General features: G+C 39.2%; 1 protein-coding gene across 1 annotated transcript in view; it reads left to right on the top strand.

The window, feature by feature from the left end:
* The window catches only part of FGL1 (fibrinogen like 1), a 60,858-nt gene that overhangs the window by 23,759 nt on the left and 15,282 nt on the right, over nt 1-21,817 (top strand). Inside the window, exons 4-8 of the mRNA XM_082608661.1 lie at nt 1,563-1,722; nt 1,965-2,062; nt 5,394-5,482; nt 5,652-5,839; nt 9,583-12,769. Of these exons, the coding sequence (XP_082464787.1) occupies nt 1,563-1,722; nt 1,965-2,062; nt 5,394-5,482; nt 5,652-5,839; nt 9,583-9,742 (695 nt within the window). The 3' untranslated portion in view covers nt 9,743-12,769. The remainder of the gene's footprint in view (nt 1-1,562; nt 1,723-1,964; nt 2,063-5,393; nt 5,483-5,651; nt 5,840-9,582; nt 12,770-21,817) is intronic.

Below are 21,817 nucleotides of genomic sequence, written 5' to 3'. Positions count from 1 at the left end.
CAACCTGATAAGGGTTTTTAGAAAGTGATGAAGGTTCTTTATTTTCATTTCTCTTCTGATTCCTATTGGCTATTCAATCTATTTAATGTGGAGTATATTTTATTTGTAACAAAATTGTTGTAGACAATTTGGCATCAAAACAATGAAAGTGAAGAAAGAACTTAAAATATGCTAAAAAATGGAATTATCCAATCAGGAAGAGAAATTTTTTATTGGGTACAATTGAACATAAAACATTATATTAGTTTCTGGTGTATGACATAAGGATTTGATATTTGTAAGTATTGTGAAATAATCACCACGGTAAGTCTAGTGAACATCCATTGCCATACATAGTTACAGAATTGTAGAAAATGTTTTTTATACAACAGGAAGGAAATAAAATGATACGGGTAAAATTTGAAAGTTTGTGACGTTAAATTATAGTATTTTTATTCAAAAGTCTGTGACTGGGTATCCTTGAAACTATCTCTTTACAGTGGCCACGGATTTAACTACCCTAAAACATAGCTTCCTGGGCGTCTAAACAACAGTGAGTCCATACTTGCCATATTCTCGAAGTCAGTACAGATCAGCCTAGATAAGACCCAATAGATGTTAATTTATCCCACGCTCAAGTGGTTTAAGAAACAGATATTACCTTTTGGTGACAAACTGGTAGCTATGTTTGCATCAGGGGTCAAAGAAATACCATAGCAAAGGGGACTGTGGGGACAAAAGTAGAATCTTGCAGTTTTCAGCAAAAACATCTAAGAATGCATGGACTGTTATAAATTTCAGTGGGTTAGTAAAAAATCTGGTGAGACTGGGAGGTTATAAGAATCTAACCAGAAGATTACTATTTTGAGTTCACTTCCAGATGTTCAGAATGATTTATAATGCTCTAAGTCAAGATAATCTATATTAAATTATTTGTTTGGTGTTATATTTCTACTTTCATTTTAGTGTCACAGGAGAGAAAATTTCCTCTGTTCTGTCTGACAAAGCTATAAGTTTCACTTAAATATACTGTGCTTAACTGAAACATATACTTTTGTTTCCTACAAGAATCAGAAATGAAAAACTAGATACATATTTCACTGTTTTATTTTTTCCATGATCATATCAAGAAGGCAGATAAATTAAGTACTTTTAATTTATACTTTTAATTAGGAAAAGAATTTATTAAATTCTTTTCCTAATTAAATACTAGGAAAAGAAATAAGAATTTCCTAATAGCCACTGGAAGAGGTACAAGGTTCAGTTTTTTTTTTTTTGTGGCCTCTCCCGTTGCGGAGCACAGGCTCCGGACGCACAGGCTCAGCGGCCATGGCTCACGGGCCCAGCCGCTCCGCGGCATATGGGATCCTCCCAGACCGGGGCACGAACCCGTATCCCCTGCATCGGCAGGCGGACTCTCAACCACTGCGCCACCAGGGAGGCCCAAGGTTCAGTTTTAAACAGCTGCTTATCTACATCATGTGTTTATCTGTCTCCATTAGTATTGAGTAATCTCATTCAGAGGCTCCCTTTAAAAAAAAAAGACAGATAACCAATACTACATTACCTTGTTTTCCAAACAGATTGTTCAGAGATTTTCAATGATGGGTATAAGCAGAGTGGATTTTACCAAATCAAACCTCTCCAGAGCCCAGCAGAATTCTCTGTTTATTGTGACATGTCCGATGGAGGAGGATGGACTGTAATTCAGAGACGATCTGATGGCAGTGAGAACTTTAACAGGTGTGTTAATTATGACATAAGGATTTATGTGGAGTAGGAAATGTGAGGTTTACAATAAGTTAAGCCTTTTTTATTATATCCTGAAGTGTATTAATTAGACAGAATTTCATTCTCTCTTAATAATAATAAAATACATTAGCTAATCAAGAAAATATTGGGGGTAGGGGTGGAGGTGCACACCTTGGGTACTGCAAAGGTCCATTTGGATTTTGCTAAAGTCAGCTTTCACTTTAATTTTTTAGAGACTGGAATGACTATGAAAATGGCTTTGGAAATTTTGTCCAAAAAAATGGCGAATATTGGCTGGGTAATAGAAATCTTCACTTATTGACTACACAAGGTAAGGTTTGCCTAATATCAACTTCATCTGAAATACAATAAAAAGAACACAAATGTTTTTCACTAAATCATAGGCAATAGAACTAATTCAGTAACTGCTATGATTTGCAGATGGCAATGATCGCTTTTGGGCAATAATTCCCTTTGTAAAATGTGGCTGCTTGCACCTGGGTTATGGGAGGGAGATTTCTCATATATTTTTGTTCTGTTTCTTGGAAGGAAAGCTAATGTTATAATCATTCTTTTTAAATGCCTTGAGCGCCTCAAATTGTATCAGTTATCTGCTGGCACAATAAGACTGTGAAACAAGACATAAATTTAGTGGCTTAAAACAACAACTGCTTCTTATTTCTCACAGATCTACAGGTTGGCTGGGTGGCTTTGCTGATCAGGGCTGGGCTCTGCTAATCTTGGCTCAGCTTGCTCATGGGTTGGTGATTAACTTCCTGGTCAGCTGGAGGCTGGCTGTTCTAGGCTAGCCTTGGATAGAATGCTTCAGTTCACTCCATTTGGTCTCTCATCTTCCAGCTGGCTAGTCTGGACTTGCTCTTGAAGCAGAGGCAGAGTTCCAAGAGAGACAGTGGAAGCACATAACTTTCTTGAGACCCAGACTCAGAAGTGGCACACAGTCACTTTCACTGCCTTCTATTGGTGACAGCAAGTCACAGGACCAACTCAGGTGTAAGGGGAAAGGAAATAGACTTAATGGGAGGAGTTACAAAGTCTCATTGCAAAGGGAAGGGTGAAGAATTGAGGAATTATGGCAGTTTTTTGGAATCAAATACCACAATATACTGAATATTTTTGTTCCCATTCCATTTCCAAATTTTATTTTGAAAAATTTCCAAGACACAGCAAAACTGGAAAAAGTTTCAACCTACCACCTAGATTTTACATTAACGTTTTAATCCCATATCTATCCATCCATCAATCCATTTTTTTGGACATATTTCAAAGTAAATTGTGTACATCTGTAAAATTCCCCCTATATAGCTTTTGCATGGATATCTTTAACTAGAGTTCAATATTTGTCTAAAATATCACGAGTTTAATAATACGTTTTCCAAGCTTCTCTTTCCCATGTTCTTTTGCTCCAATCCTTTACCTTCCTTACCTTAGTTGCTATCTCAGATTGTAGTCAGTTCCACTCCAATCTGATTCCTAATGTTTCATAAAAGGCAACTGTATTGCTCAAGAAAACATGCTAAATCACACTGGCAATGCACTAAATGTAAGGGCAAGGGTTTATTTTTTTCAAATAAGTTAAGGAAAGTGATTGGTGTTTCTATATTCATAATAGTATGATTATAATTATAGAGATCTTTGAGACATCAGAATAGTAACTCAGAGAGGATGGATAATCCTAGATGTCTAATGCTTTCTTTGTATATTCTTCTTGTGATCAGTGCTCTCTAAATTTCAATGTATTTATTATCCTACTTTCAAGTGTTTTATGATAGATATATAACATTTATCATCCCAGCTTCTGTTTCTTTCACACATTAATATGCATCTGATTTCTTGTTGAAACTATGAAAACCCCAAGAAGTAACCTTTGGCTCCTTCTAAACATACAAATTTCAAAGTTATTATTTTTCAAATTATTATTAAGTGTTTATTTGCCCAGATGCGCTTTGCCAACACATCTGCTTCCCCTTCAGGTTTTGATTGGTGTTTCAGGCTGGCTACTCTCATGGTAGCAAAAATGTATTGATCAGTTCCAGGCATCACAACTGCATATCACATCATCCCAAGGAAAAACAGTGCCTTTGACCTTGCATTTCTTAATTATGAGAGCCTTTAAGGCTAAGGAGTTGCCTCTGAAAATAGCTTTATCCCCATTATACAAATTTTGGCTGAAGTGTTTGCAATAAAAAGTTAATTTAGGGCTTCCCTGGTGGCGCAGTGGTTGAGAGTCCGCCTGCCGATGCAGGAGACATGGGTTCGTGCCCCGGTCTGGGAAGATCCCACATGCCGTGGAGCGGCTGGGCCCGTGAGCCATGGCCGCTGGGGCTGCGTGTCTGGAGCCTGTGCTCCGCAACGGGAGAGGCCACAGCAGTGAGAGGCCCGCGTACAGCAAAAAAAAAAAAAAAAAAAAGTTAATTTAGAAATGGTCTGTAATTGAACTTTTATTTACTCATTGACCAAAGAGATATTTAGATGGTTACCTAAAAGTCTGAATCTCTTCTATAATACAAAGCACTTTTTTTTTAGGAGTCTTGACTTAGCCTGTGTTACTGCTCTTGTCCCCTTTGCAGTCTTAGCTCGCATAACATTTAGTACGTTTTGATCAGATGAAAGTGGCCTCTTCCTTGAAACCCCACTTTAGAGAGCTCCATGGAACAAGGAATTTGTGGGGCCAGAGTGCCTCCTAGACTCGCTCCAGTGATGGGGATCCAGCATTCCCTGCCCAAGAAGCCTTGAACTTGTCTCCAGGACCTGCTCATGCCTCTTCTTCATCTGTCCCCACTGTGGGACAATTATACAGCTGGTGTGTGCACCCCTAAGTCTGAGGGGAGGTAAAGAAAGAGCTTTCATTTTGGTGTAAAAAGAGTGTGGGTGTGCAGCCTGGAACGCCCATGCGTGTGGGCAAAGCCCCTTGCTGTGTGTGATGGAGACAGAGGTGGAAGAGAAGGGAAGTAGACCACAGACCAGGCCTGCATGACGTGTCTCCATGTTCTGGCCCGGAACTGGGAGGCAGCCAAGACTAAATTCAAACCTGATCTTACAGGTCACTGTGAAAGTTTATTTATCAAAGTAGGAGGATTGAATATAGTTATTATCTAACAGTTAGTTTGATTTATAACTTTTTATGTTTCTGACAATAGTTTTGTTTCTGAAAAAAGAATAGTCTTTGTTATTTGCAGATGATGGGACAATGAAGAAAAGATGATTACTTGATGATATCAACTATTTCAGTCATTATTTATATTTAAGATCAACATTCTTACCAAAAGTAAGAAAAAAGAGGATAAATGTTTAAACGTCTTAAAACTTCTTTCATGGTTAGATTTCTTAATCTACTTACTAAAAAATGACTTGCTTTCTGTTGTTCTTTGCCAAGTGAATTACACTGGCTTTTACCTGTGATAGATGCAGTAGAAATGTTCTACCTTTAATTTTGCGTCCCTAATTTTTTTCAAGTAAAATACACATTAAAACATTCACGTTATAAATACAATGGAGTCACTGCTTATTCTTTGAAAACTGACTCATGGCAGAAGGAAATAGTCTAAGTAAAATAGAGCCGCAAATTATTTTTAAGCCTCAGTAAATCAGTGTCATGTCACAAATTAAAAAAAAAACAACTACGATTTCTTTTTTTTTTTCAGGAGACTACACATTAAAAATCAACCTTGCAGATTTTGAAAAAAATAGCCGTTATGCACAATATAGAAATTTCAAAGTTGGAGATGAAAAGGTACTAACATTTTCAAATAACTAACATCATGAATTAACATGTAAAACATACAATATAAACCTGAAGTCAGGGGAAACAAAAACATGCAATAGAACCTAATCATTTATTTATTAAATAAGCCTGTTAAAATAGTAACAACTGATCATGGAAGTCACCTCTTTTCCTTTAGAATTCCTATGATTTGCATATTGGGGAATATTCTGGAACAGCTGGAGACTCCCTTGCAGCGAATTTTCATCCTGAAGTGCAATGGTGGGCCAGTCACCAAAGAATGAAATTCAGCACATGGGACAGAGATAACGACAACTACGAAGGGAACTGTGCCAAAGAAGATCAGTCTGGCTGGTGGTTTAACAGGTTTGACATTTTATAAACATAATTGTAGTGGCATTGATGATTGCTCACTGGTGGGCATTAATTATAATATATGAGGTAATGTTGGTCTTCTTTGTGATACTGGTATTATTAAATAAACACCTTTATAAGAATTCTTTTTTTTTGCGGTACGCGGGCCTCTCCCGTTGCGGAGCACAGGCTCCGGACATGCAGGCTCAGCGGCCATGGCTCACGGGCCCAGCCGCTCTGTGGCATGTGGGATCTTCCCAGACCGGGGCACGAACCCATGTCCCCTAGCATCAGCAGGCAGACTCTCAACCACTGTGCCACCAGGGAAGCCCTATAAGAATTCTTAAGTGATGAAGTAGCTTTAAGGATTTGTTCATTGTGTACATTAGTAAAGCTTGAAAGATATATCATAGAAATAAATCAAATTACTGCTTTTACAAAGATTCTTTGCAAACTGAATCATGGGTGAGTTATCATAAGGAGTGGGTCACAAATTGACACAAAGAAATAGAGAACATTTTCGACGTTCTAATAACCAAGTAGCTCTCCACCTTCTCGTATTATACCAAATGGCCATGTTATTGTAATTTTTTCTGTGTAATACTACTTTTCATTTACTGTGACTTTTATTAAATCATTGAATCCAAGCTCCTTCCAATGCATAAATTTCCTCTACAACATTCCTGAAACCTAATTCCACCTTCTCATTGAATACTTCAGTGTTACTTTATCAGCAAACTTATTCCATTTTTGATTGTACTAAATCAGTTTTTCTTCATTTTCCTTTTGTTTGCCTGAAATCTTCCTTCTTATTACTTTGCCAGTTTTTTTTCTCAGTAGCTACAGAGTAATTGTATTCTTTTTCAACATAATATCTTTGGGTGCCGGATAAGAAGATATTTATTGTATTCCTCAATGTTTTCTCTTCTCTAAGCTAGATATGCCTTATTCCTGTAACTGTTCTCCACCCACGATGATATCCAGACAGTACCCTTTGTTGTAATCACAAAGTTAAGGCAGGAATGGAAAAATTCAAACAGTCTTCCTTAAAAATAACCTGATAAGCCTGCTATGTCTGCAAAGCAGATGTGCTCAGACTCTTAGGCAGTACATGAGCTTTGAACATCTTTTCTATTTAGAAGACAGGGGCCCCCTCAAAATAACTTTGCATTACAGAATCTTTAGTGAGTGAGTATTTCTGGCGTGCCGTGTTTTCCATGTAATTGAGGAATAATCATTTAAATTCCATAATCCAAATGTTAACATTTTTTTGATTATGTAAACACTTTTAAAACATTAAGCATCCTCTATTTTATTAAGTGGAGGTATACCAGACATATGTCTATTTTCCCTACAATCATGAGAATAGTCATCATGAACATCACGTGTTACTGTGATGTGCTGATTTTAGAGTTGTAGATTCTAGGGAGGTACAGCTTGTTATATATAGTGTGGAGTGTCAAGCTGAATCTAAATAGTTGTAAAAACACTATTTTATCTGGATTTTGCTTTTTTCAAAGTTTGAGTCCATTTAATTTTTGGTCATTTTGTAAGGGAAGTGGAACACACACAGCAGTGAGAGGAGACAGAGAAACGAAGTGATCTTTCCTGTTTAACAGGTTGAAGGTGGTGTTAATCTTTTTCCCTAGCAGCTTTCTTGTTCTCTTAAAACCGTCTTTATCAGCTTCTCTTCATCCTCCTTTTTCTTCCCATTATTCTAAGTTAGCCTTATGTAAGAATTATCAGCATTATGTAAAACATCTATAATTCACAAAGTTGTAAGCATCCCTTAATGTTTGATTTGGAACAGAATTCCAACACGGAAATAACAACCACATTGTTAATGTTAGCAGGAGATCAAAACTATAAGTACCTACCCAGTTGAACGACAGCTGGCACACAGATTAACAGGGGCTAATAAACGATTTACTTGACTTTAAAGATAGGGGTTCAGGAAAGACAAAGAAAGGCAATTCAGTAGCTGGAGCCACCCAAGGAGCCTGCATTATCCTTGGAGTCAAAGGAGATGATAAGGCTGGAAAAACAGAAAAGCTGGAGAAAAAGTCAATTGTTCCAGGAGCTCAGTGCTACTTCTCCCATACCTGCTACTTCTGTGGTTTAACTCCATCATCCTCTTCCTCCTTACTCTTTTTTTTTCCTGTCCCATAGTTCTTCCAATTTACATGAAATCTTGGCACTTCATAAGTATATTCCACTTACAAGGCATTCCTTCTCTGCATAGCAAACTAATCACTGAATGTTGACGTTTTCTCTGCTTTTCTGGTGTAGCATCTCATGTGTGTGCTCACAGCTACTTCTTCACCAAGGAAGCCCCAATCTAACTTCAAGTCCAGGCTGTTCTAGAACCTGGAAGATGCTGGAAAATTGGTCTTAGAATTCCTAAGGTTTCCTGTGTTGACCAGAGCCAGTTTCCTAATAGCATTCAAATCACAGACCAAATTAAAAAGTACATGTAGTAGATGTCTCTAGGAAGACAGAAATATGCCAAATATATGTTCTGGAGGCTCAATTTAGAGTATTTTGTCTTTTGACGTTACTTTCCAATGCAGTTTTTAAAACACAGTAGGCTCTTAACACTTGCAGATTTAGCATACATGGTTTTGATTAGTTACATCAGTTTAAGTTAGGAGGACTGTCAGAACGGTCAGCAGGAGAGAATTACAAGGCGGGTAAGGGATTCAAGCCAGCCACTCAGCGTTTATGGGTAAATTATATGCTTTCTTTGATTCAGTAATTTAGGTGCTTTCCAAAGACTTTAAGAACTATCCCTTGTGAATGTTCTCCTTATGTCCTAATGTCTGATATCTTTTCATTGGTTATATCAATAAATATACAGTAACTAATTGCATAACAGTACACAGAAAATTATCACCTATCCTCAGTTTATCCATATCAGGAACAAAATTTACCGATTCCAAAGGAGGAAGGGGGACATTTAAAAATTTGTGATAACCTAACCAACTTATCTAGGTTGGGGCAATAAATGTAAAAAGTTAACTCAGCATCTAAGACAAATGATTATTGTCTGATGGCTGGGAAATTTTTAAATGGTGGTTTAGGTTTTGTTTTCTTATCCTTGAGCTTAAAATAATTGATATACTGGTGCTTTTTAAGAGGGAGGAAGGGAATTTGAATTTCGAAAGCTAAGTCTTGGCAGCAGATGGATGAACACTGTAAGTGTAAAGTATACAGGGGAGCTGGCAAATAGAGCAGCGGGCACGCCTTGCTTTGTTAACCCATACTGCTCTTGCTAAGGCTCAGGCTTACAAGGTCATGTTTTTGCTTGCTTGTTTTCTCCCTCCCTCCCTCCCTTCCTTCCTTCCTTCCTTCCTTCCTTCCTTTTCTATTAAGAACAGAGCTCCTTCTTTATCAGTACTCTATAAGTGGCCTAGGTTTTATCCTGAGAGTTGTTATGGTACTAAAATCCACCAGTTTAAAAAACTCATGTTGTAGAATCACTTGGCTTATCTAAATACTCCCTTATCTAAAAATGGCAGAGGGAGTTCCCTGGTGGTCCAGTGGTTAGGACTCCACACTCTCACTGCCAAGGGCGTGGGTTCAATCCCTGGATGGGGAACTAAGATCCCACAAGCCGCTCGGCGTGGCAAAAAAAAAAAAAAAAAAAGGCAGAATTCATAATTACAATGTTTTTAATCATTTGCTAGCAAAATAAAATGGTTTCAAAGGGTATTTTTCTAGTCTGATTGTTTTGTGTTTATGTTTCCTCCCACTAGGTGTCACTCTGCAAACCTGAATGGTTTATATCACACGGGCCCCTACAGGGCTAAAACAGACAATGGGATAGTCTGGCACACCTGGCACGGATGGTGGTATTCCTTGAAATCTGTGGTTATGAAAATTAGGCCAAATGATTTTATTCCAAATATTGTTTAATTGTCCCTGCTGGGCTTTCATTTCTGCAGTTCATCTTGGTTTAAGTGATTTGAAAAATAGCAAATCTGAACCTTCACATGTATAATGATGGCAATTGTTATGTGCACTACTTTCCATTCTTACTTGCCTTTATTACTTAATGTACTTTCAGTACAGCAAATATGTGATATTCACCAAATAAATGTAGATTATGTTACTATTTAATTGAATTCCTATGTGCAAAGGACTACAATAAGAGAAGAGATTATTGCTGAACAAAAAATAAAAAGCATAGAGTATATACATGACTTGGGAGATAACACAGCATAAATTTATAATAAATTACATATGAATGCAGTTTTAAAAATACATGAAAAAAATCCAGCAAATAATGGATTGCCAAATCAACTGCGTGGATAATAAATATTATGAATTGAGAATGAACTCAGGTCTCTGACTGCAAAGCTAGAACTTTAAATACAACCCAGGATCTTAATCACTATAAAACACTTTCTCGTATTTTTAGGATGTTTATGTAGATTACACACTTCTTTCAGAAGCCTCATTTTAATTCTTATACCAATCCTGTGAGGTATTATTATTCCCATTTAAAAGAGCTGAGAATTTGAGGATCTGAGAGGCTGTTATTGCTCAAAGTTACAAAGCTAATAAGTAGGGGAACAAGGACTCAAATCCAAGTCTTCACATGCTGAATCAAATGTTTTGCACTCACACTGCAACTTCTGGGATGTGTCAGACACAGAAGACGCACTTCAAACTCACGTGAAGCTCATTTTTTGGATAAAAACATACACTAACCATACAATCACAAAAATATAAATAATTCTAAAAGCTGATAAGTATGAAGAAAAAATATGTGCCTGGGGGATGTATAGCAGGGAACCTGACCTGGCTTGGGGAAGGGGGGTCAGAGAAGTTTCCCAGAAGAACTAACTTTTTGAGCTGATATCTTTTTTTTTTTTTTTTTTTTGTGGTACACGGGCCTCTCACTGTTGTGGCCTCTCCCGTTGCAGAGCACAGGCTCCCGACGCGCAGGCTCAGCGGCCATGGCTCACGGGCCCAGCTGCTCCGCGGCATGTGGGATCTTCCCAGACCGGGGCACGAACCCGTGTCCCCTGCATCAGCAGGCGGACTCTCAACCACTGTGCCACCAGGGAAGCCCTGAACTGATATCTTTTAACTAGGTGTTATGTGGGAAATCATTGCAGGCAGAGAGAAATCCTTATGTAAAGTACACAAAGCAAGAAAGTGCATGGAAACAAAAAAAGGCTAGAGAGGCAATATGATTTAGTGATCCTTACATCCTTAAACCAAGGATTCTGCCACCTAATAGCTGTGTGACCTTGGGTAGGCTACTTAACTTCTCTGAACTTCAGTAATCTCATCTGTAAGATGAAGATTATAATAGTACCTGCCTCATAGGGTTGGGTTGAGGATTACACAAGTAAAGTACTTAGAATAATGCCTTGCACAAAGTAAGCAGTCAATAAGAACTAGCCGTAATTATTAGTGAAGTTGGCATTAAGGGGCAATAATAACAGATGTCTTGAAATAATGGGTCACATAAAGATGTTAAGGTTGGGACTTCCCTAGTGGTCCAGTGGCTAAGACTCCACGCTTCCACTGCAGGGGCCGTGGGTTCGAGCCCTGGTCGGGAAACTAAGATCCCACATGCCTCCCAGGCCGCCAAAACAAAACAAAACAAACAAACAAAAAAGATGTTAAGGTTAGTTGTACTGATACTTTATCCTCTGAACAGTGCTTCCCAAAGCAGGCTTCTCAAACTTTAATGTCATACCAATCACCTGGGCATCTAGTTAAAGTGGTTCTGGGGTGGGGCCTCAGGTTCTAGTTGTTTAACAAGTTTTCAGGTGATGCAGATTTAGGAATCTGGTCTAGGGATCCCACTTGGAAAAATGAGTGTAGGCAGCGGTAGTTCTGTGGAATAGTAATAGTTAATACAGGAGGAAAGGGCTCCTTGATCAAATGAGTCTAGGAGAAGACACAAAATTCAACAGATTTCTTCTCTTGAGTCTTTCTCAGGTCCTTTAATATGCTTACATGCATTGTGAAGTTCCAAAAGGAACATAGAGTAGTCCCCCCCCACCCCCACCCCCGCTTACCTGCAGTTTCCCTTTCCAAGGTTTCAGTTACCCACGGTCAACCATGGTCTGAAAATTTCGAATAGAAAATTTCAGAAATAAACTATTTACGTTTTAAATTATGCAACTTCTGAGCAGCGTGATGAAATCTTGCCTGCATCTGCTCCATCCCACGCGGACGTAAATCTTCCCTTTGTCTGGAGTTTCCCACCTGTTACTTAGTAGCCGCTTCAGTACCTGATCAACTGTCTGGGTAACGCAATGCTTATGTTCAAGGGACCTTGCTTTACTTCATAGTGGCCCCCAAGCGCAAAAGTAGTGATGCTATCGATTCGGATGTGCCAGAGAGGAGCTGTAAAGTGCTTCATTTAAGTGAAAAAGTGAAAATTCTCAATGAGGAAAGAAAAGAAATCATATGCTGGGATTGCTAAGATCTACGGTAAGACCGAATCTCCTTTCTGTGAAACTGTGATAAAAAAGAAATTTGTGCTGGTTTTGCTGTTGCACCTCAAACTGCAAAAATTACAGCCACAGAGCATGGAAAGTGCTTAGTTAAGATGGAAAAGGCATTAAGTTTGTACAATAAAATATTGTGGGAGAGAGAGAAAGAGACCACACTCATAACTTTTATTACAGTGTATTATTATTTTATTATTATTAATCTCTTACTATGCCTGATTTATAAATTAAACTTTATCATTGGTATGTATATATAGGAAAAAAAGTATATATAGCATTCAGTACTGTCCACGGTTTTAGGCATCCACTGAGGATCTTTGAATGTGTTCTCTGCAGATAAAGGGTGAACCACTTTTGCACTTTTAGATCCGGTTAGGAGTGTGTTCAGCTGCAAGATGTACATCACTTATTATGGAAGTCCAGACAAATGGGGATTTGTTCATCTTATATAACAAGAACTCAGGAGGTAAGAGGTTGCTGGCCTTGGTTCAGCGCTCTGCCGTGTGGAAGCTGATATCTCTGCAACTCACTTTGCCCTCCTTCAAAATCACACGTTTTCTACTGCAGTTTCTACTTTGAGTCCATTTGAAAGCAGGACGAAGGGCGAAGGGTCAATAGACTTCACTTTATGCCTTATTGGCCAGAATTCTGTCATGTAGTTATTCTATCTGGAAGTAAGATCGTGAAAGAGAATATTTAATTTTATAGTTGCTAGAATGTACAGGCAAGAAAAGTGTTTGTCATGGTTCCTGAATTTTTTTAAATTTATTTTATTGAAGTATAGTTGATTTACAATGTTGTGTTAATTTCTGCTGCACAGCAAAGTGATTCAGTCATGCATATATATTCTTTTTCATATTCTTTTCCATTATGGTTTATTCCAGGATATTGAATCTAGTTCCCTGTGCTGTACAGTAGGACCTTGTTGTTTATCCATTCTATGTGTAATTGTTTGCCTCTGCTCATCCCCAACTCCCAATCCTTCCCTCCCCCATCCCACCCTCCCCCTTGGCAACCACAAGTCTGTTCTCTATGTCTGTGGGTCTGTTTCATAGGTAACTGAACTTTTTTTTTTTAATGCAGTCTTCTGGGAACAGTGTTCCACAGATCATACTTTGGGAAGGTATAAATAATGGGGGACCAGTGGCAATTTTATATGGGTATTATTTGCTCAAGTAGTAGCATGAAGACCTCATGCGATTAGGAGATCAAAAGAAGAAAAGCTTTTAAAGGAGGAAAAAATGATTTTATAGAGAAGTGTGAGGGGAGCTAAACAAGTATAGTGTTACATAAATCTCAGTGTAATAGTTTTTCAACGCAGAAGGAATGAAAAAGAATTTTAATGCCATAAAAAGGTGGAAGAGAAAGAGTTCTAATGAAAAACCTTTGGATTTAGTGATGATGTTATTTGTGTCCTTAAGCCTATTTCAATGGACATAGTGGGGAGAATAGCCAGAGGGCAGGAAATAAAAGCAGTTAGAATAGATAGGTCATTTGAGTTTAGACGTGAGAGGGAAATTGGACTGGTTTACCCGAAGTCAAAACATGAGGAAGACCCCAGTATAAACAAATTCCTCTAAAATTTTACCATTAGAGAGTGGTTTATTCGATTTTACCACTTTTTAAAATGCAAATATGCTTTTAATTTATTATCAGGTGATTACATTATGGCAAAGAAACTTGAGCCCCTGCCCCCCCACCTTTTTTTTTTGCGGTACGTGGACCTCTCACTGTTGTGGCCTCTCCCGTTGCGGAGCACAGGCTCCAGACACGCAGGCCCAGCGGCCATGGCTCATGGGCCCAGCCGCTCCGCGGCATGTGGGATCTTCCTGGACCGGGACACAAACCCCTGTCCCCTGCATCGGCAGGCGGACTCCCAACCACTGCGCCACCAGGGAAGCCCCCCCACCTTTTTTTTAATAAAACGGAAGTATAAAGGAAATGCAAGAATGCTAAATACCTGACATCATTGCAGAAGAGGTTTCCACCAAAAGACAAATGGTATTTTTAACAAAAGGCGGGTGGGGAGGTGTCCCTGAAAGTACCAACTTCACAAATTTGCCCAAGATCTACAGTTTCAGAAAGGATGCAAATCATAAAATCAAGATCCTTCCTTACAGCCTATAATCTATTGTTTGGTCAACACGAAATTAGTTGGGGAGAAAGACAAGTCAACATATAGGCAGTTAATCTGCTCCAAGCGATAAACAAGATGGTTTAATGTTTAGCTATTGCCCAAGAAGGTTGCAGTCTAACTGAGGTTTAAATTTTATCTTTGCCTTTTTTTCTCTGACAAATTACTTTACATCTCTGTGCTGAGTGTTCTCATCTCTAAAATATGAATAATAATATAGTTACCCTAGAGTAGTGCTGTGAGGATTAAATGAGATATGCTGTGCTTGGCACATACTAAGTGCTCCATAAATATTTACTACGATGACAGTGGTGGTGCTATTGAAGATGAGGAAGATAAAAAAGGAATGTGATAATGGTGAATTGGAGTGCTGTGTGACCTTCACCAAGAGTTGAAGGTGTGAGAAGAGAGATGGTCAGAGAAGGTTTTCCAGACAAAGTAGCAGATAAAATGAATTATGACTCTGGATAAGCTGTATTTTCTCTGGACAAGCTGTACAAGCCCCGCAATCCAGGTTCTTCATATTACTGGAATTTAAAATACTAAAAAATTAGGGACTTCCCTGGCGGTCCAGTGGTTAAGATTCCGTGCTTCCACTGCAGGGGGCGTGGGTTCAATCCCTGGTCAGGGAACCAAGATCCTGCATGCCATGCAGTGTGGTCAAAAAATAAAATAAAAACTAAAAAATTAAAGAATGAAACCTGGTTTACAGACCATCTGGTCCAACGGTGTCTAAAATGGGCTCGGGGGAGGCTTTAATTTTGATAACGTGCCTCAGGGTCCCTGTAGGGAACAGGAAGTTTTCCTTTTTTTTTCATTCAACACAGCTGTTTTTATCTATTTTATGTATTTGGGTTCCACATAACACTGCTATATGTTATGGGGTTTTTTTGTTTGTTTGGAAAAAAAGAATGCTTATCATCTCTAAAAGAAGGTTTAGACCTCTTCATTTTTTCAGATGAAGAAATTTTCTGCATTTGTGCAGAGGACGGGTATTTCTGGGGAAGGACTTTGTTACTCCCTCGACTCAAATGAATTAACAAGCATTGTAATCCCAAAACTGTACCCTGTGTTCCAATGAATATCAGCACTTCACTTAGAACAGTGCCTTCAAAAGCCTATATACCCAGTAAAAACCATACTCTATGGTGGGCAAGTTCATGACAAGCTGCAACCTTTGCAAGAGGATAAAAGAGTGAATTAGGCGTTCTCTCATAACAAGCCGACTTGACACAGGGTATTGTCTCCACTCCCGGGGCATGGGCACCGTTTGCAGTTTCTAGGCCTTTCTAATTATAGATGTGCTATGTAACATTGCCTCCGCCTGCACCTCTAACATAACAATATTCAGCACTTAGCATTACCAAAGACCTTTCCAGCTTGAACTAATTAATTCATACAATTCCAACCATCTGGGACAGATAGTACTATTACCCAGGTTTTACAGACACAGAAAACTTCAAAAGAGGTTTCTCCAAGGTCATATAGCAATTGGAATGAGGCCAGGAGTATATTTTGGAAGTCCTAGGTTTTTTAGTTCATTGGAAGACGACCTTACGCAGTTTAGATTTAAGAGTAATTTGATTTTTTTTTCTTCAGGGTGCTAAACAGATACCCATTTGTTGGATACTAGCTCACTCTCTCGTTTCTGCTGTGGCTTCTCTCCCAGAAGGAATGATTAAACCCTTAGGAATTATTGTGCACGTCATAATTCTTCGGAATAACAGGTAGTTTGGGAGCTCTTAAAGGTGGCTAACACATGCCAGCTGTTTCGTCTCTTTCACTCTTGTCCTTTAATTATACCTACTCTATCTCTTTTCAGTTGAGTGATATTGGAACACAGAGCTCTTGAAATGTAAAATGAAACCTCAGAAAAATCAGCTAGTTATAAAGGCTTCTCTGTTCTTTTCTGGTGACCAACTAACTAATTGAGATTCTTAGAAATCCCATACTCTTCAAAGAAGGTCTTCTAGAGATACCAGCTTTTTCATCATCAGTTTTTTTTTAAAAGATTAAAAATAACTTACGTTTCCCTAGTTATGAGAAAGTTAAATCTGAAACAACACTAAGTAGCTCATGGGTGGAAAATCATCATTCCCTTGCAACTTTTGTCGTATTCTAATAGTTGTGGTTTGAAAGAGTCTTATATCCTCATGTATTCACTCATGTTGAAGAGGCAGGAAATCACACACTTAAAAAAAAAAGATTATGCAAAATAATGTCCAATTAAAATGAAATCCTAAATGGAGTTCCATGTTGCCTCAGAGACCAGTAGCACCAGAAAAAGAATGGTTCTGAAAACTCTCAGAATATGTAAGTAATTTGGTGAATATGATTAAGAAATTTTTCTAAATAGGGATCTTGGAAGCCTAGGTTCAAAGAACATGTGCATCTTGTTTGTGTATGAGTCAGCATGTAGTAGGATGTGTAACTCAGAGGAACTGGGAGTTTGGAAGAACCATGTGTTGTACTTTCAAGGCTATTTTTAATATCAAGCTGTCAGCCTGGGCCACTCACTTTTTAACAAGGTGCATAAACCTGATTCACCCCAAAGTTTAAAGATCCTTGGTGTCACTCCTCAACACTCTTCTCATTCAGAGAAGCTGAGCTGTTTGACATCTTAGTTTTAGTTCAAGGACAGTCTTCCATGTTGAACCCCAATGTGATAAAAGTTTATGTGAAAAGTTCAGATCTATAGTCTGCAAGAAAGCAGCACCTCAGTGATGATTACAGCATGCAGAGGGCTATCAGGTGTACTCCCCAAATCCTTCAGGGACCCCTGGAGGATCGGATGCCCCCAGCCAGGATGCTTAGACAGCTGGTGAGCGCTCCACACTCATTCCTTCAGTCAGCAAGCCTGGACCAGACTACCAGCCAAGGCGCATGAGTGACAGCTGTCTCTTTCCTCATTTCATAATTTAATGAAAGACTGATCCCTGGAGCCCAATGGTCACTGTAGTTTTTGCATAAGAAAATATTCATCAAGGACACAGGGTGTCACACTTCTCTTTATACCATCCTTCACCATCATCCAAAACTTCCTGAAAGAGTCTATTTAGAGACTAAAACTTTTCCATTCTGGACATAAGCCCAGAACCAAAAAAAAAAATTTTTTTTTTAATGTGGGGTAGTCTATTTGACCAGTTTCAGTTACCCCTTTTTTTTTCCCCCCTATATCCATAAATAAACCCCACCAAAACAGAGCCTTCCATTCTAAGATGTGACACGTCCTCAGGACAGAATGCTTTCTGGGCCAGAGAATGCTTTAAAGTATAAAAACTTAAATATTTTGCAATAAATACTTTACCTGAAAAATATTTTGTTTAAATTTCCTAAAGTAACAGAAAGAAAACATAGGAGGGAATTTTGTGAAGCGGTTAATTGAAACAGTGGTGGGGTATGGAGACGCTCTTGTTAGCTTTTCCTAGCTCTGGTGTTTATGAACTTGGCGGGAATGGTGTACCAGACCTGAGGCCCTTCACCGGGTGGCTGTGCTCTGGGTTCTGTCGGTAAGGCACCGTGAACACTGAATGCAGAATCGCCCGCAACGTAAGCCTCGCCTCCCTGCCTACACAGAGTGGGATCTAACAGAGTGACTCCCTGCCTAAGTGCTCACAGGCAGTGTTGCAGGTCTGCTCCTGCGGCTTCCCAGGCGGGCTTCCCAGGGTGCAGCTTGCTTACCCTGCAAAGTGACGGTGGCAAAGGATGCCACCAGAGACAGTTTTCTTTGCAGATCAAATCCTAGGTGAATCCAGGCTTTCTCCTCTCCTGTCTTTAGTCCTTCCTCCCTAAGGAAGCAGCCCAGCGAACTCCCTAGACGTCGGTTGGCTGAGGCCTTCACATCTCACCGCTGCTGCGCCGCGTTCTCTGCCTTAGGCTGCTCAGGGTCTTCAGAGAGGCTCTGTGCATGGGCCTGGGGACGGACTCAGTCCCTGGGAACTGACTGTCCCTCACGTATGTTATCACTTACATCTTCTCAGGTGTTGCTTCACCAATACCTCCTAAGATGCTAATAAAGAAGGGCTAGAATATCTTCCCTTCTTCTCAGGTAATGGAAAGGCCCTTCAGTAATCAAACAACAGCTTTATTTATTTGGGGTGTAACTTTTATGATGGGAATTTCTGGACAGAAAGGAAGGGAGCTGTGACTGGATGCACCCTGAATCACCTCAAAGACATGGACACCTACTTTTTTAGCGTTCCCCATTGCCTCAGTGCATGCAGGGCCTCACTGTCGGGAGAACTTGTTTCATCATTTTCTATTAATTATCACTTGGAAGCATTACTATCAATGCTAATCTGGAAATTGTATATCAAGTTTGCAAAATCCAATAGAATTTACAGTCTTGGGGTAGCTGTTCCTCTGTGTTCAGTATAGCAGCTGTTACCAAAGAATGTGTATTGACCAAAGACCAAATAAGGAAGGATACGAAGGACATATTAAAACCCAAACAGGGCTTCCCTGATGGCGCAGTGGTTGAGAGTCCGCCTGCCGATGCAGGGGACATGGGTTCGTGCCCCAGTCCGGGAAGATCCCACATGCTGCGGAGCGGCTAGGCCTGTGAGCCATGGCCGCTGAGCCTGCGCGTCCGGAACCTGTGCTCCGCAACGGGAGAGGCCACGGCAGTGAGAGGCCCACGTACCGCAAAAAAAAAAAAAAAAAAAAAAAACCCAAACAGCAGAAATAGAACCCTAATCTTCCAGGCTCCTATGTTTAGTTTAAGGTCAGAGTCATTGCGATCTCCTGAAAGGCATGCTGTTCTCTAAATAAGTTCTCTTGGTCCAGGCCGTTGGATGTCATGTAACTGCCAAGGCAGCAGAATTCACTGGAATTTTCCAGCATCAGGTTTCCTTGGAACAGGTTTGCTCATGGCTTCAGTCTTCTAAAGCTGATTACTTTGTCATGGTGGGTGCTGACTGCATGGTAACCCGTTCATATCTTACATGATGTTTCCAATGATTGTACAGTTGGAGGCATAGATAGGGCATACACTTGGCTAAGCTATTAGGTTTAATAATCCCTTTTCCTGGTGTTCATTAGATTTAGGTTATATAACTCTTCATCTAGATGGTTTGGTCTGCAGGCCTCTAGGAAAGGAGATGGGTTTATTAATCTCTGTGGACCTCTTCTATCAAAATTTTCATGTGACTTTATGGTACAATGATCTTTGTTAACTACAGTTACCTTTAAAAAGCACTCCAAAGGGATTATGCAACATTTATTCAATAAACATGTTTTAAGTAACAGATAAGTTATTAGTCACTACAACAAAATGTTGAAAAATTCACCTATGTGGAGTTCATAGTCAAATGCAAGAACACAATAAAATAATTAGAAGAAATTAATATCAAAACACAATAAAATAATTAGAATACCTTTGCACTGTGTCTTATAATAGAAGCCTATAGAAAATGCTATGGAATCTCCAAAGAATGAGTTGCTAATTAGATCTGTATTGGGACAGTCAGTTGGACAGAATTAATACAATATTATTCACAAGAGTGATGTAGCTACCAAAATTAAGCTAATATGATCTTGGGATCCATTAGTAGAAGTATAACATCTAGAATGTAGAATAGTGAATATAGGTAATAACTACTTTGGACTTACCCAGGTATATACGGAATATTGGGTTCAATTTGGGACCAATGTTAAAAGGATATTAAGAAACTATAAGTTCAGCAGAAAAGACTGTCTACAATGAACAAAATTAGTAATATTTAGCTCAACAGGGAATACCCAGAGAGAACCCCAGGAGAAACATGTGAACAGTCAGCAAATATCTGAAATATTTTTATGGAAATATGTATTATATTTATTCCCTAAGAACTCAAGAGTAAAATAAATAAATGCAAGTATGCTAATTTTGACTAAAGTTAGGAAGGATCTCCCAAGATTCAAAGCTACCTAAAAGATAATATAAGCTGCCTCTTGAGTTGATAAGATTATCATCACAGGATTTAATTGAAGCTGGAATTTTTGTGGAGAATATTGCGAATGCACACAAGCATCAGCTGGGTAGTAAACTGAGTGATCTTTTTGGTCTCTCCCAAATCTTAAGTTTTATGATTTGGAGTTGTGGTTGTAATGTTAGACATTATTTCCAAAACATAACAATTAAAGTAGATGAGTGTTCTTTTAATCTGTGCCTTTCCATTGTCTTATGACCAGTGCATGACAGTAGTGGGTAATAAATGAATCACTTAGCAAGTGACAGTCTTTACATTTATACCAAGCTCTTGGTAGTTAATAATAAAGGTCATTCTCTACCACCCGGGGAATCTTATGATTCAAAACCACTGGGGGAAATCTACACCAAGAAATAAACAAACAAATGAAGTCACCGTGTTAATGTAGAGTGAAGGCTAGAGTTAAGACTAGGAGAGAAGAAGCATCAGGAAGACGCAAATCATCAGGCAAAAGGTCCATGAAAATCCCTCAGCAAGAACGGGAGTAAAGCTGACACTTAACGTGGTGTTTAAGCAAGTGCCAGTTGCTGTTCTTGGTGCTTCATCTCTGCTTATCAATCCTCTCAACAGCCTTCTGAGCTAGGCTTTATAAAAATTATTCCCTTTTGATGAATGAAGAGACATAGACACAAAGAGGTTGAGTAATAATGCCTAAGATCACACAGCTAGCAGGCATTGAGCTGGGATTTGAACCCAAGCGCCCCAGCTCTAGAATTCACACTCTTAACACCTAACACCTATGTGTCTAAGCTCAGGAGAAAGAAATGAGTCATAGAGGAAAGAAGTCCGTGTGTAAAGAAAACTAAAGAAAAATGAACTAACAAGTTCAATTCTCTAAATTCTACTTTTTAAAAAAGGTTAAGTAACCATTATACATGAATTTTTAATTTAAAATTAGGAAAAATGGCGACTTCCCTGGTGGCGCAGTGGTTGGGAATCCACCTGCCAATGCAGGGAACACGGGTTTGAGCCGTGGTCCGGGATGATGCCACATAAACCCATGCGCCACAACTATTGAGCCTGAGCTCTAGAGCCCGTGAGCCACAACTACTGAAGGCCACATACCTAGAGCCCATGCTCTGCAGGAAAAGAAGCCACCGCAATGAGAAGCCGGCACACTGCAATGAAGAGTAGCCCCTGCTCACCACAACTAGAGAAAGCCCACACGCAGCAACAAAGATGCAACACAGCCATAAATAAACAAACAAACAAACAAATAAATAAAATTAGGAAAAATGGAAATATTTTCTTAATACATTTTTAATTCTCCTCGTTAGAAATCATTTTAACAAACTGACTTTTGAATGTCTTTTAGCCACACGGCATTTGCGCCTGTGGATCTGACCTAACCCCCCAATGATAAAAGCTGGAAAGGATCCCCTTTGCAACCATCTACAGGGACAAAGGGAAG

This window comes from Mesoplodon mirus (genome assembly GCF_964341445.2).
Source record: "Mesoplodon mirus genome assembly, chromosome: 20".
Taxonomy (NCBI): domain Eukaryota; kingdom Metazoa; phylum Chordata; class Mammalia; order Artiodactyla; family Ziphiidae; genus Mesoplodon; species Mesoplodon mirus.
The sequence above is the reverse complement of the archived record's forward strand: the minus strand, read 5'-3'. Positions and strand labels throughout refer to the sequence as shown.